The sequence below is a fragment of the Cetorhinus maximus genome, chromosome 4, assembly GCF_964194155.1.
Source record: "Cetorhinus maximus chromosome 4, sCetMax3.hap1.1, whole genome shotgun sequence".
In the NCBI taxonomy this organism is placed as follows: domain Eukaryota; kingdom Metazoa; phylum Chordata; class Chondrichthyes; order Lamniformes; family Cetorhinidae; genus Cetorhinus; species Cetorhinus maximus.
Window position 1 is genome coordinate 64,957,339 of NC_135882.1, and position 16,276 is coordinate 64,973,614.

General features: G+C 44.2%; 1 protein-coding gene across 1 annotated transcript in view; it reads left to right on the plus strand.

Annotated features, from left to right (window-relative positions):
• The window catches only part of LOC144679654 (uncharacterized), a 74,283-nt gene that overhangs the window by 39,905 nt on the left and 18,102 nt on the right, over nt 1-16,276 (plus strand). Inside the window, exon 6 of the mRNA XM_078540256.1 lies at nt 13,882-14,040. Coding sequence (XP_078396382.1) covers nt 13,882-14,040 — 159 coding nt within the window. The remainder of the gene's footprint in view (nt 1-13,881; nt 14,041-16,276) is intronic.

The following is a 16,276-nucleotide window of genomic DNA, read 5'->3' on the forward strand; positions in this document are numbered from 1 at the left end:
TTCATAGAGCACCTTTAACGTAGCTCCATATGTGTCTAATGCTGTGCCATCATTGTTCTCTTCATGGAAGACTTGCGGAGACTACCACTCATTTGCATCCCTTCATCTCATATACCTCTACCCAGCTAAATCAAGCTTCATTCCCATATCAGCATCTCTTTCCTCTTTGTGCTCTACCTCAGCCAAGTACCAATTTATCATTGATACTATCTGTACCACCTTGAGTGGGTGGCTCTGGACTGCTAATGCAAGAATGTAGGACAGGGTAGGTAAATGGTCAACACGGTTACCAGAGGCAAAAGGAATTGTAAGGTCTTGCTCTTTCAGCAACCTTCACTGTTATATCCTGACTTACAGCCTCTGGGAAAAAAAATAGCACTGATTAATTTGATCTGCTTAAACGGCATTTTATTTTAATCACCTATTTTGTGGATCTCTCTTGAGAAAGTGTTAGCTGAAGAGATTGAAGGATGTGCAGAAAGATTAAGGCCAGGATTTTCCCTCAAAAACGCGAAGTCAGGTAGCGGGCGTAAAAAAAGTGTTCAACCCGCCAGCCACAATGGCAGGTTTTCACGCCATATCGTGCACTTCAAACATCATTCAATATTCAAGCATGGGGATCACGCCGTATCACGGGCGGGCAGCATCCAATTCACTTGCCCCGCCATGACCTCAGCACTCCTTAATTCCGGGCATCATACTTAAACGGCCCCTGCACAGTGTTCGCACTCTCTGCAGTTTAGGGCAGCTCCACAGAAGAAATGGCTTCCAAAGGCAGAAAGCATGCTGTGCCGAAATTCTGTGATGCCTCACTGGAGCGTCTGTTGAACACAGTCGAGGCCTGCTGCGATGTTCTCTACCCCTGCTCTGCCTGCAGGAGCTTCACCAAGATGACCAATCCGGCTTAGAAGGGGTCGCAATGATGGTCAGTGAAAACACCCTGTGCTGATGGTGAGGTCAGCACACCCAGTTGAGGATCCTGCACGACAACATCTATTAGACAACCATACTCTGAGTGCTTTCTCCTGTTTCAGAGTCACCTGTCATGCACTAATTATCTCTCCATTCTTTTGCAGGCACCTCTGGAAAGCTCCTGAGGGCATCCACGAGTCAGGCCCTCAACTCTAGCCCCGATGACACCTCGGTTGAGGATCCTGAGGACAACACCTTAGAAGACCCGTCACAGTGCTCACTCACACCTCGGTGGGACCTAGTTCTGGGTTAGCCTCAGGGTCACAATCTGGTGAGCACAGCACACCATCTGGTCTACAGCAAGTGGAGGCAGGGACATGTGAGGTCGCCAGCACCCAGAGGACTGCTGGAGGCCCGGAATTTGCCAAGTCCGAAGCAGATGATGAGCCTCCAGACTTGATTCTAAAGCAGTTGCTGGAATTGCAAAGGCAAGCTCGGGAATATCAGGAAGCGATGTCAGCTGCAATCCTAAGATTGATGGAGGAGTCCATCCACCTTCAGTCTGAGGTGATAGCGCCGGCATGGCAACACACCAAGGTCAACACTGGTAGGATAGCGGCCGCCATGGAGACCTTGGTCCAGGACATCAGTCCTGCACTCCTGCAGGAGCTACACTCCATCACAGTTACACTCCATTGGTGATATCCATCACGGTCAACGCGAGAGGCCAAGCACTGTCAACGCAAGAGGGCTGCGGGGCAGCTCGATCTCACTCCAGCTATCCTTTCTCCTCAAGAAGTCAGCTGGGGCCCTCGATCACCCATAGGGAGGAGGACCAGCAGCTCGACACCCTGGAGCCATCCGCCCAGGTGACTCTGGCAGTGTCTGCCCAATCCAAATCCCCTTTTCCTGTGACCCCCATCAGCTCCAAATCCACAGGCTGAGATGGGTGCACCTGCCCCACAGCAGGACATCCAAAGTAGACCAGTGCCCTCCAGGTCTCAGCCCTCCAGAGGATGCCCGCCAAGATTATTACAGAGACATAGCAGTAAGCCGCCCACCTCCACCTCCTTGTGGATGTCGGAGGGGCACCAAGACATTGCAGCAGGGTAAGGAAAGTGCAAAAGAAGTAGTTGCACATTGTTGGCATGGATGTGAACCACCTGTGTATACTGTTCACAAATGTAAATATACCCGCAATCATTTCATGTCTCCTCCTTATGATGAACTGTGTTACTGTCAATCATCTGTGATATCTTGGTTCCTACACACACTTATGGCAATTGTCTCTATCCTGGGCCTCTCCTCTGTTACCATTTGATCACAGTGAGTGTCCCATTTCAACATCACTCTCCATATCAGTAATCCCTGCACCTTCATGTAAAGTGTGGCTGTTGAATGAACCTCATTCCCATGGCAGGGTGCTATCATCTGCATTCTCAGCTCTGCATGATTGAGGCAGAGGTGTGCAACTATCTTTTCTACATTCTTGAAAGGTGAAGGTGTGGTCTTCTAGGGGAAATGTAATAACGCAGGCAGATGGCTCATATACTGTCCAACTCCATCTGCCCGCTGTCTCTCGGAAGGCTTTCAATGATGAGAGTCTATAATCAGAGTTTATGTGCGCTGCCCTCAGCCAAACAGGTGTGCAATGTTCCCAGTGTCAATCTGCTAATCTCTGCAAAAAGTGGGAGCACCTTGCCAACTCAAGGTGACAAAGTAATGGCACATTTGTGTGCAGGTGCTGAGATGTCCAACCTCAAGCATCTCTCACCTTGTAGTCGTGACTATTGTGGGGAGATGGTTCTCGTCACTAAGCAGGTATACAGCGTTGTACATCCCAGCGCCTTGACACTCCAAGAGTGATACTACTTCCAAATGGTGATCTCTGGAGGCCAAAACATACTGGTTGTGTGTAAGAGGAGGCATCTCATTATAATACAGCCAAGTATCTGGCCTCGCTATGCTCAGGTGCTCTGCCTCCATTGCAGCATTAGGATCAAAGCAGCTCAGGGACCCTCAAGTAAACTATCGGATGTCAGTGTCATTTTGGGGAGTGTCCCAGCTGACTGAGTCATCTGTAAGTGCTGTCACAGCAGTGGAATCTCATCGGCTGCCTTGTCCCAAGTGTCATGCTTTTGTCTCACCATCAATGTAACACATTGTGTGTGGCAGTCTTGGTTCTGATGGATCTCCTTGCGGAGCCTTGCCAGATTGAAGTCATGCAGGCACTAGACCACTCAGGATCATCTAAGTGCCACTCTGTCTTGGAGGATGCTGTTGCGATTGTGATGCTGGATGTACATGTGAGGAGGGAGCACTTTCTGATGTCAGGATACCCTTCTCCAGGTAGCACCTCATCTCAGGATGGACACAGGCCCGCAAGGTGTCCTCACCCTTCAAAGCATCAGGGCAATGTGAGCGTGCTGTGCAATGATGCACTGTCATCTGGACGCTCATGGGTGAAATTAGAAGAGTAGCAATGCTTGTGTTCATGCTGGCCCCTGATGGAGGAGAATCATTCAGGAGGATCCTCAGTGTATCTCGTCATCCTCCTCCTGGAATCTGCTGGCAATGAGTGCCTCAGAAGCACGCCTGCCTCTTCACCCGTATCCTCAGCTTCCCGATGCTCATCACCATTTGAGGTCCTCCTCATCGGAGATGTGTAGCTCCTCCATCTTGTCATCTGCCAACTCCACTGACCTTTGCACAGCCAGGTTGTGTAGCACGCAGCAAGCAACAATGATGCATGACACCCTCTGGAGAGTGCTCCGCCAGATCTGTCCAGCCATCAGAACTGCATTTTCAAGATCCCTATGGTGTGTTCCACAAATGTCTGGGTTATGGCACGAACCTCGTTATACCTTCTCTCAGCAACTGTCTGAGGCCGCCACACGGGTGTCATTAGCCACGTGCTTTGCTGATAATCCATGTTCCCGAGGAGCCAACCCTACATCCTATGTGGTCGCTGGAAGATGTCTCAGGAAGATATAATAATTCTCATAATATTCTTGGAATTTATTGTAAAATAGAGTAATGGTGGGATGTGTCTATGTGTCTATACGTGTCTGTGTGTGTATGAGAGACTTAATTGAATTAGAGGCAGCTAGTCCAGGTGCTTTGATGTAAGAAGAGAAGTTAAGGTTGAAATGTTAATTAGGTAAACATGGGGAAGTTTAGAAAAATAATTGTCAAGGGAACATTTGCATTTTTACATAAAAAAGACTAGATTGTTTTCAAAGGAAGGGTGAAATGTGTCACCTCACCAGGTGAAGTTTAGAAACGTGTGTTTATTTTTAAAAGACCCAGATGCCTCTGCCCATGACGCCCACTCCAATGGGGAGTGGAAAATCCCCGCTTAAGAAAAGGTGTACATTCTCACAAACCCACTGAAGGCACAGAGAATTCCACATCTCCATCTTTAACAGCCAGGCTAGAGTCCTATAGATTACATAGGATATATGGGACCATCCAGCCTAAGAAGTCTATGCCAGTATTTATGCTCCACTTGACCCTCCTCCCATCCTTCCTCATCTAAGTTTATCATTTTAACTATCTATTCCCTTCTCCCTCAGACTCTTATCTAACTTCCCCTTAAATGCAATTATATTATTTGCTTCAACCACTCCCTGCAGTAGCGGGTTCCATATTCTCACCACTCTTTGGGTAAAGAGATATCTTCTGAATTCCCTATTTGATTTCTTGATGGCTGTCATTTATTAATGGCTTGTAGTTATGCTATTCCCCACAAGAGGAAACATCCTCTCTGTATCCACTCTTCTCCGGTGCTTCGAGAGCCTTTCCATAACAGTGACCAGAACTGCACGGAGTACCCTTAAGTATAGTATAACCAAGACTCGATACAAGTTTAATGTAACTTCCGTACTTTTCAATTCTGCCCTTCTAGAAATAAAGCAGTGTGCTTGATTCACTTTTTTAAAATCACATTTAGTGATTGGTATATTTGTACTGCGAGATCCCTTTATTCCTCTATCCCACCTAGACTTGACCTTCCAAGTAATAAGTCACCTTCTTATTCTTCCCACCAAAATGCACCACTTCAGATTTGTGTGTGTTGAATTTCATTTGCCAACTATTTGTCCATTCTGCAATGTTCTCCTGAAATTTGTTGCGTTCCTCCTCGGTGCAGGTATTGACTGTCACCCCTAATTTGGCGTCATCTGCAAATTTAGAAATTGTGTTTTTGATTCCAAAGCCCAAATCATTAATGAAAATTGCAGATAGCAGTGATCCTTGTGGAACACCATTTCCCACTTTCTGCCATGCTGAGTAACTACCCTTTACTCCGACCCTTTGTTTTCTGGCTTGAAGCCAGATGGCAATCCATTCTGGCACTTGTCCCCTGACTCCAAATTCTCTGATCTTATTCATTAGTCTTTTATGGGGCACCTTAATGAAGGTTTATTGAAAATCCAAATAAATTGCATCTAATGCATTACCTTTGCCTATTGTTACCTCCTCAAAAAAATTCAGTAAGATTGGTCAAGCAAGATTTTCCCTTTTGAAATCATGCTGACTATTCATTATTTTTTTGTTTCTAGATTTTCTTCTATTCTTTCCTTTAGTAAGGATTATAATATCTTTCCAACCACCATCTGTAATTCCCTGGATATGTACTGTCCCCCTTCTTAAACGTAGGAATTACATTAGCTATTCTCTGGTCCTCTGGCACTATATCTTTTCCATAAGAATTATTAAGTTTCTACCATAATGCCTCTGCCATCTCTTCCCGCAATTCTTTTAAAATACATGGATGCAATCCATCCGGACCAGGGGCTTTATCCTTTTTTTGAGTTTGTTTTGTTTATTCAGTGGATTTTAAAAATTTTAAATGTACTGATCTCATTGCTCATCTTGAAGGTAATTAATTGCTTCCTCTTCATGTGTTGTTAAATACCAGATGTAGGCACATCTTCCCCAGAGGCATGGCTTTACCAATCATTGTATGCTGGCTTCTCCAACAGAAGGAACAAATGGAGTTAACTGGGTACTGTAGTCTCCAGATCCTGTAGTCATACACAGTCAGGATTCCTGGAATGGATGGTAGTAATGGAAGAGAGAAGGGACTGCTGTGGGGATGTATGCAATACATGATGCAAAATAGCTGACACAAGTGCTGGCAAGTGACTTTGCTTCTGGGATAAGGTGCATGGTACCTTGTCCTAAATTATCCTAAAGGTCAATGCTGGACTTTTGTTCTATGGGATACCCATATGTTTCTGTGATTCAGATATCTTATTATTCATCTGATAATATTCTTACCTTTGTTGACTTAGTGAGGGCACTAAAGAAAAACTAACACTGCATGGGGTCCTTGGAGTTATGGAGGTCCCATACATAGGCACAATCTACCATATAGCCTGTGCTTGTGCATGTGATAGTTTCTTCCCTGGTACGCAAGATTCACTCCTCTCTTTAATTTGGACCTTCAGCATTTCCACATCAAACTCTGAAGATCGTGCTCATCTTTTCCTTTCTTCAGTACCAAATATTTAAGTGCCTCTTCCAAGATCATGCTCAGCTCTTGAACTGCAAGCATCTCTTAAATATAGTTGCCCTTACTCCACTCCATTTCCAAATTATCGACTCAGACGATTACAGCACAGAAGGAGGCCATTCAGCTCATTGTATCCACGCTGGTGAAGAAAGATCTGACTACACTAATCCCATCTTCCATAGAAGCCATGGAGGCTATAGCCTCCAAGTGAATATCTAAATACTACTTAATAATACTACTTAAAAGTTACGAGAGTTTCTGACTCAACTACCCTTTCAGGCAGTGAGTTCCAGACTCCCACCACCCTCTGGATGAAAAGATTTCTCCTCAACTCCCCTCTTAACCTTCTACCTCTTACCTTAAATCTATGCCCCCTGGTTATTGATCCCGCGACTAGTGGAAAAAGTGCCTTCCTATCCACCCTCTCTATTCCCTCATAATCTTATACACCTCGATCAGGTGCCCTCTCAACCTTCACTGCTCCAAGGAAAACAACCCCAGCCTATCCAAAACAAAAACAAAAATACCTGGAAAAACTCAGCAGGTCTGACAGCATCTGCGGAGAGGGATACAGTTAATGTTTCGAGTCCATATGACTCTTCATCAGAGCTAAGGAAAAATAGAAAAGAGGTGAAATATAAGCAGGATTAAGGGGGGTGGGACATTTAGAGCTGGATAGAGGGCCAGTGATAGGTGGAGATTGCCAAAAGATGTCATGGACAAAAGGATAAAGGGGTGTTGACGGTGGTGATATTAGCTAAGAAATGTGCTAATGGGGACATTAAGGGTAGAAAGCAGGATGAGCAAGGGACAGATAGCCCTAGTGGGGGTAGGGTGGTGGGGCTAAAGGTAGAGATAAAACAATGGATGGGAATACATTTAAAAATAATGGAAATAGGTGGTAAAGAAAAATATATATAAATTATTGGAAAGGGGGGTGGGGTGGGGGGGTGGGTGGGATGGAGGATAGAGTTCATGATCTAAAGTTGTTGAACTCAATATTCAGTCCGGAAAGCTGTAAAGTACCTAGTCGGAAGATGAGGTGCTGTTCCTCCAGTTTGCGTTGAGCTTCACTGGAACATTGCAGCAGGCCAAGGACGGACATGTGGGCATGAGAGCAGGGCGGTGCATTGAAATGGCAAGCAACAGGGTGATCTGGGTCATGCTTGCGGACAGATCGAAGGTGTTCCGCAAAGCGGTCACCCAGTCTGCATTTGGTCTCTCCAATGTAGAGGAAACCACATTGGGAGCAGCGAATGCAGTAGACTAAACTGAGGGAAGTGCAAGTGAAATGCTGCTTCACTTGAAAGGAGTGTTTAGGCCCTTGGACAGTGAGGAGGGGGGAAGTAAAGGGGCAGGTGTTGCACCTTCTGCGGTTGCATGGGAAGGTGCCATGGGAGGGGGTTGAGGTGTAGGGGGTGATGGAGGAGTGGACCAGGGTGTCACGGAGGGAACGATCCCTGTGGAACGCCGCCGAGGGTGAAGGGAAGATGTGTTTGGTGGTGGCATCATGCTGGAATTGGCCGAAATGGCAGAGGATGATCTTTTGAATGCGAGCACTGGTGGGGTGATAAGTGAGGACAAGGGGGATCCTATCATGGTTCTGGGAGGGAGAGGAAGGTATGAGGGTGGATGCACGGGAGATGGGCCAGAAACGGTTGAGGGCCCTGAAGAAGGAAGACATGTCAGAGGAAATGTTTTTGAAAGTGGCATCATCAGAACAGATGCGACGGAGGCGAAGGAACTGAGAGAAAGGGATGGAGTCCTTACAGGAAGCAGGGTGTGAGGAGCTGTAGTCAAGGTAGCTGCAGGAGTTGGTCGGCTTGTAATGAATATTGGTGGACAGTCTATCACCAGAAATTGAGACTGAGAGGTCAAGGAAGGGAAGGGAAGTGTCAGTGATGGACCACATGAAAATGATGGAGGGGTGGGAGTTGGAAGAAAAATTCATAAATTTTTCCAGATCCAGATGAGACCATGAAGCGGCACCGAAGTAATCATCAATGTACCGGAGAAAGAGTTGTGGGAGGGGGCCTGAGTAGGACTGGAACAAGGAATGTTCCATATACCCCATGAAGAGACGGGCATAACTGGGACCCATGCGGGTACCCATAGCCACACCTTTTATTTGGAGGAAGTGAGACGAGTTTAAGGAGAAATTGTTTAGTGAGAGAACAAGTTCAGCCAGACGGAGGAGAGTAGTGGTGGATGGGGATTGTTCGGGCCTCTGTTCGAGGAAGAAGCAGAGAGCCCTCAGACCATCCCGGTGGGGGATGGAGGTGTAGAGGGATTGGACGTCCATGGTGAAGAGGCAGCGGTTAGGGCCAGGGAACTGGAAATGTTGATATGATGTAGGGCAAGAGGGGAATCGCAGATGTAGGTGGGAAGAGACTGGACAAGGGGAGAGAGAATGGAGTCAAGATAGCAAGAAATGAGTTCCGTGGGGCAGGAACAGGCTGACACGATCAGTCTGCCGGGACAGTCCTGTTTGTGGATTTTGGGTAGGAGTTAGAAGCGGGCCGTCCAAGGTTGGGAGACTATGAGGTTGGAAGCTGTGGAGGGAGGATCTCCAGAGGAGATAAGGTCAGTGACAGTCCTGGAAACAATGGCTTGATGTTCAGTGGTGGGGTCATGGTCTAGGGGGAGATAGGAGGAAGTGTCTGAGAGTTGACGCTCAGCCTCTGCGAGGTAGAGGTCAGTGCACCAGACAACAACAGCACCACCCTTGTCAGTGGGTTTGATGACAATGTCAGGGTTGGACCTGAGAGAACGGAGTGCGGCAAGTTCAGAAAGAGACAGGTTAGAGTGGGTGAGAGGAGCAGAGAAATTGAGACGACTGATGTCACGCCGACAGTTCTCAATGAAAAGATCAAGAGCAGGTAAAAATCCAGAGGGAGGGGTCCAGGTGGAGGGAGAATATTGGAAGCGGGTAAAAGGATCCGTTGAACCGGGAGAGGACTCCTGCCCAAAGAAGTGAGCACGGAGGAGAAGGCGGCAGAAGAAGAGTTCAGCATCATGCCGAGCCCGAAATTCATTGAGGTGCGGGCATAAGTGAATGAAATTGAGTCCTTTGCTGAGCACTGAATGTTCAGCATCAGAGAGGGGAAGGTCAGAGGGTGTAGTGAATACACAGCCGGGGCTGGGATTGGAAGACGGGATGAGGCAACAAACCATCCCTGATTCACGTTTGCAGCCACAGAAGCGTCTGTCTGTGCCCCTATTAAATCCCCTATCACTATAGCCTTCCCACTTGTTTTCCTCCCGCCCCTCTGAGCAGCAGAGCCACCCACGGTGCCGTGAATTTGGCTGTTGCTGCTTTCCCTTGAGAGGCCATCCCCCCCAACAGTATCCAAAGATATCTGTTAGAGAGGGGGATGACCATAGGGGACTCCTGCACTACCTTTCTGAGTCTTTTACTGTACCTGATGGTCACCCATTCCCTTTCTGCCTGTGTAATCTTCACCTGCAGTGTGACCATCTCGCTAAACGTGCTATTCACGACTTGCTCAGCATGGTGGATGCTCCACAATGAGTCCACCCGCAGCTCCAGCTCCGAAATCCAGTTAGCTTGAAGCTGCATTTGGACACACCTTCCGCACGTCCCTCATTTCCCACATCCTGCAGGAGGAGCAAATCATGGGTCTGACTTCTTCTGCCATGATGTCCCTCTCGATTAAGCTGGTTACTCCCTTAAAAAATACGCTAGCTCGGGGCCTTGTTTATGTTAGCTAGGAACGTTGTTTCTTGACTAATTATACTTGTACTGTACTACTCTTATGCTTTTTTTAGTTCCTACCTCAGTATTAAGCAATGAATTACTTAATAGATGGAAAAAAAACTCACCAGGATTTACTCACCAATCAGCTGCTTTTTAAAAAATCCACTTTCAGAAGAGTGTCTCTCGCAGGTCGGGTGCACTCCTGAAGGTACTGCCTCTCCCTCTTTTTTTTTGGTTTGAGGAGGGAGGGAGGGATGGAAACACTACAGCAATGTAATGTTTGGAGCTATTCCGTTCTTTGACAGTGGGTCCTCCTCGATCCCCTTCTGAGTTGTGGTGACTGCGCGGACTTCTACCAGAATGCTTCTCAGTCACTTCTCACTACCGCCCTCTGTTGGTTGCTCTTCTTCCTGTTGAGGGCAAGGGTCCTTCTCCTCGATCCTCTGAGTTGCGGTGACTTAGCTGACTTCTCCCAGAATGCTTCTCAGTCACTTCTCACTACCGCCCTCGTGTATTCCCGTGCCTTGTTTGTCCTGCAGGTGCATCACCTCACACTTATCCGGATCAAAAGCCTTGCTAAAGTCCATATTGACCATATCAAATGCATTACCATCAACATTCCTGATTAACTTCTCAAAAAATTCGATCAAGTTTGTCAAACAGGGCCTTCCCTTAACAAATTTGACTTATTCTCTCAACAAACTTGAGTCCCACACTAGTGTTCTGGAGTTAAACAAAGGTAACTACGTAGGCATGAGAGCAGATTTGGCCCTAGGGGACTGGGCAGGAAGACTACAAGGTAGTACAGTTGATGAACAGTGGCAGATGTTCAAGGAGATATTCAATTCCTCCCAAGTAAAATATATTCCAAAGAGGAAGAAAGATGGTAAGAGGGGGGAAAAGGCATCCATGGCTAAGCAAGTAAGTTAAAGATAACAAAGGCAAAAACTAAGGCATACCAAATTGCAAAGGTTAGTGGCAGGCTGGAAGATTGGGAAACTTTTAAAGATCAAAGAAGGGTTACTGAAAAAAAAATAAAAAGAGCAAAGATAAATTATGAAAGAAAACTAGTGCAAAATGTAAAATTTGATAGCAAAAGCTTCTATAAGTATATAAAAGGAAAGCAAGTAGCTAAAGTGAATGTTGGTCCCTTGGAGGATGAGACTGGGGAGTTAATAATGGGAAACGTAGAAAAGGCAGAGACACTTAATTGATATTTTGCCTCAGTTTTAATGGTGGAGGACAATAGTAACACCCCAATAGTAACAGGTAGTGCAGAGGGTATAAAGGAGGAGGAACTTGGAGCAATCACCATCACTAGAGAAAAAGTACTGAGCAAACTATTGGGATTAAAGGGTGAAAAGTTCCCAGGACCTGATGGCTTACATCCCAGGGTCTTAAAGGAAGTGGCAACAGAGACAGTGGATGCATTGGCTATAATATTCCAAAATTCCCTGGATTCTGGAAAGTTTCCAGTGGATTGGAAAAATGCGAATATAGCGCCCTTATTCAATAAGGGGAGGCTGAAAGTAAGAAACTATAGACCAATTAGTTTAATGTCTGTTGTTGGGAAATTGTTGGAATCCATTGTTAAAGAAGTAGTAATGGGGCATTTGGAAAGTCAAAATGCAATCCATCAGAGTCAGCATGGTCTTATGAAGAGTAAATCATGTTTGACTAATTTGCTAGAGTTCTTTGAAGATGTGAAAAGCAAAGTGGATAATGGGGATCCTGTAGATGTAGTATATCTGGACCTCCAGGAAGCCTTTGGTAAGGTGCCACACAAAAGATTAATACACAAGATAAGATCACATGGAGTTAGGGGTAATATATTAGCTTGGATAGAGGATTGGCTAACTAACAGAAAGCAGAGAGTCGGGATAAATGGGCCTTTTTCTGGATGGCAAGCTGTAACTAGTGGGGTGCCACAAGGTTTGGTCCTTGGGCCCCAACTATTTACAATCTATATTAATGACTTGGTTTTGGGGATAGAAGGTATTATAGCTAAATTTGCAGATGACACCAAAATAGGTGGGAAAGTAAGTTGCAATGAAGAAATAAGAAATTTACAAATGGATATGGACAGGTTAGGTGAATGTGCCAAAATTTGGCAGATGGAGTTTAACGTGGATTTATTCAGTGTCCATTTTGGTCGGGAGAATAAAAAGGCGACATATTATTTAAATGGAGAGAAACTTTAGAATGCTTCAGTGCAGAGGGATCTGGGTGTCCTTGTGCATGGATCTCTGAAAGCTGGTATGCAGGTAATAAGGAAGGCAAATGGGATTTTGGCATTTATTGCTAAAGGAATAGAGTATAAAAATAGGAAAGTGTTGTTGTAACTGTATAAAGCATTGGTAAGACTACACCTGGAGTACTGTGCAGTTCTGGTCCCCTTACTTGAGGAAGGATTTAGTTGCATTGGAGGCGGTTCAGAGGTGGTTCACTAGATTATCTCAGTGATGCGGGGCTTGTCTTATGAGGAGAGATTGAGCAGTTTAGGCCGATACTCGCTAGAGTTTAGAAGGATAAGAGGAGATCTAATTGAGGTATATAAGATGCTAAAGGGGATAGACAAAATAGACGTGGAGTGGATGTTTCCCCTTGTGGGCCATTCTAGAATGAGAAGCCATAGTTTTAGGCTAAGGCGTGATAGATTTAAATCAGAGATGAGGAGGAATTACTTATCTCAAAGGGTCGTGAATCTGTGGAATTCACTACCTCAGATTGCAGTGGATGCTGGGACACTGAATAAATTTAGGGAGGAGATAGACATTTTTAATTAGTAATAGGTTGAAAGATTATGGGAGGGGGTGGGAAACTGGAGTTGAGGCCGAAATGAGATCAGCCATCATCGTATTGAATGGCGGGGCAGGTTCGAGGGGCTGAATTGCCTACTACTGCTCCTAGTTCTTATGTCAATCCATGCTGACTATCCCTGACTAATCCGTGTCTCTCCAAGTGCAATATATTCTGTCCCTCAGCATTCTTTCTCGTAACTTCCCCACCACCGAGGTTATTTTGGTTATTCAGGAGTATCTGATGAGCCTAAGAGAGTGAGGAGAAACTTTGCTGAACCCGGGATTTCTGACAGCCTCTTTCAGTGTCAGCGTACATAACACTTGCTCCACAACATGCAAAGTCCCATATCAGCAACCTGTGAATTTTCAGATCTAGTTTTTATGTTAAATTAATGGCTTTATTTAATATTTAAGCCATGAGAATTTTTGTGTAATTATAGTTTTTTGGATAACTTACACACTGTTTTATGTATGCAATAAATTATGTTTTATGATCATTTATTGTGGTCACAATTAACTGTAGGGAATAAAACATGACTTACTGTTAAGGTAGATGATGAGCTAGTTAGAAGATTCAGCACATCCAGGTTAAATAAACATGCATAAGCTCGTTCATTTAATGTTGATTTCTTTTTTTCTTCTTTCACTCAAATAAACACTTTATGGATAAGTCCTTTGGAAAACCAACATTTTCCCTGTTGTAGTCGAGGGCTCCTCTGACTAAAATTGTCGTGCTGTGACAGCCAGAATCTATCAATTACTTTTTATATTTTTATATTTACAGGTGGAGATCCCAATATTGGACATTAAGATTTCTCTGATGTCCTGATAGACTTGAATATTAATTGTCTGAGATCTGCTAACAGATAATTATCTTTAGAATTTAAGGCTTATAACTGCATATGTTCTGAGATGAAAAAAATCTGTTACAGGTTCAAGCACTCAGGGATGAGAAGAATTCTAAGCATTCAACCAATGTCACACAGTTAACTTATCTAAAGGAGCAAGAGAGACAGCTTGAACTGGAATTGGCCCATTTAAAAAGAATGAAGGAGGAAGAGGGGAAAAAGGTTCTCAACGCAATGGAACAGGTAGTAGTCATTCTATACGGTCAATGTACAGTAGTTCTTGTGTGATTCCTTCATAATTAATCTGAATATAATTACTGATGGGACAATTCAAAAACTGATACTAAGCATGCATGATAAAGCACATTGCTACTAATTGATGGTTTATTAAAAGGGAACAATTTTAGTGATTTAAATAACAGACTATATTTTCTACGTAGACTTTCTCATGTAAGGCATACAAGGTTTGGAAGAGAGTTTTCCATCTGGTTAAGCCTGTAAGTTGGCATAGTATATTAATTAATTACCACTTCTAATATTTTTATGAAGGATGACAAGCAAGGGAGTTCGAGTAATCTCAATCTCATCCTTGTACATGATTTCACTGACAATTTTCATCTCTAGTTAGTCTGATAAAATATACTGGAACACTATGTATTTCTGAAATTGAAATCACGATTCAATGTGCAGGGCTGCTGTTAGCATATTTTACTATGTAATAGTTTGCGTTGATCTGAGATGAAAGTTTAATTTGGGATCTTTGTTCAAACAAATTTATGAAGTTTTAAGGCTTTCATTTTTATAATGCAAAAGTAGCAGTGAATAGACAAAAGAATCAATGTTAGGAGTTGTTTGTGTACATGACAACTTAAACTAGCAGATGCTGACCAATGGCTTCAAAAATCTGATCCTCCGACAACAAAACTGACATGAGAAAAATAACAAAATACAGAAAGCATAGGAAAGGGAGAAATGCAAGCCACTCAAAAACCCAAAACATACATGTACCATGGCTAGTAGAAACGACTGCCATAGATATAGAATCAGTAAAAGCTTACCCAGGTAAAAGATGATGCTGACAACCAGCAATTGCCAGAATACAGAGACAAATAAATCATATGACCTTAAAAATAACAGCATAGAGAACCTCTATACTTATTTTGTACTTAAGGTGTCAACCTTGACTCAGTGATAGCACTCTCATTTTTGATTCAGAATGTTGTGCCTTCCAGCCTGAACTCAGACTTAATCACACAATCTAGGCTGACATATGTCTGCAGTACTAAATGAATGTTGCATTTTCAGAAGAACCATCTTTTAGATGAGATGATGAACCAAGGCTCCAGTTGCCCCCTCAGCCAGACATATAAGTATCCCATTCAAAGAAGAACAAGGAAGTTGTTCTGGTGACCTTTTGAGCATTTATCACTTGGTGAACATCTATAATGAATACCTGGTCATTTATTTCAGTACTGTTTGTGGAAGCTTGCTGTGCATAAATTGCTGCTGCATTTCATACTTACTACACTTCAAGAGTACTTAATTGGCTGTAAAACACTTTGGGCTGTCCTGAGGTCATGAAAGGTGCTATATGAATATAAATCTTTACTGGTTTATGTATAATCATGTGAAATCATTACTGGATATTGTTACGATCTGGTTAGGGACTAGTAACTTTTGTTATAAAATAGACAAAATTTGAAATCCCAGGTATTTATTAAGAGAATAAAGCCATCAGATTCCATGGTTTTAAACAAACAGAAGAAATATTATACAAGAGTCAACAAAGCCAGAAGTAAATATTACCTATCTTACACTAACATCCATGATGTAAACATGAATTAACTGGCAAACTATGGTCGAACACACCACAAACTGCATATTAAATGGCAGACACAACCAAGACAGATCAAACTAATTTCTCAGCAGCCCATCCTGATGTCAGTGATCATTGTGAGTCACCAAAAAGAAAAAACCTTTAAACTCTATCTTCCTCACAAGGGATTTTGACTCCTCTCATTTGAGAGTTTCACTCAACAGCAGCTCTAACTCAGCCTGGAAGCTCTCTTAACCCAACTGCAGACAGCAGAAGTATCAGACAACTGGACTCCATCTCAAGCTACTCCAATGGCTGCTTGCCTCCCAGCTGCTCAATCACTCAGTGCGAGACTGGATTCCACAGTATTTGCCAGGCTGCACTCCAGTGTCTATGCTCAGGCACATTTCCAGCTCCCCAGCTACATTGTTGCCAACCTTCTTCTCAAGGGCTTCTCTTTGCCCCAACTCCCACTTCACTTTGCTGACAACTACTTTGCTTCATTGAGCTGACAACTGCTCCCCACAGGCACTGAGCAGACACCGCTTCAGCTTCATTGAGCTGGCACTGCTCCAGGCTTTTTCTGAGACCCAGCTCCCAGAATTATCAACTGCTCCCGTGCTTCTGAGCCCCAGCTGCACAGTGGTAATGACGCCAGTTCAG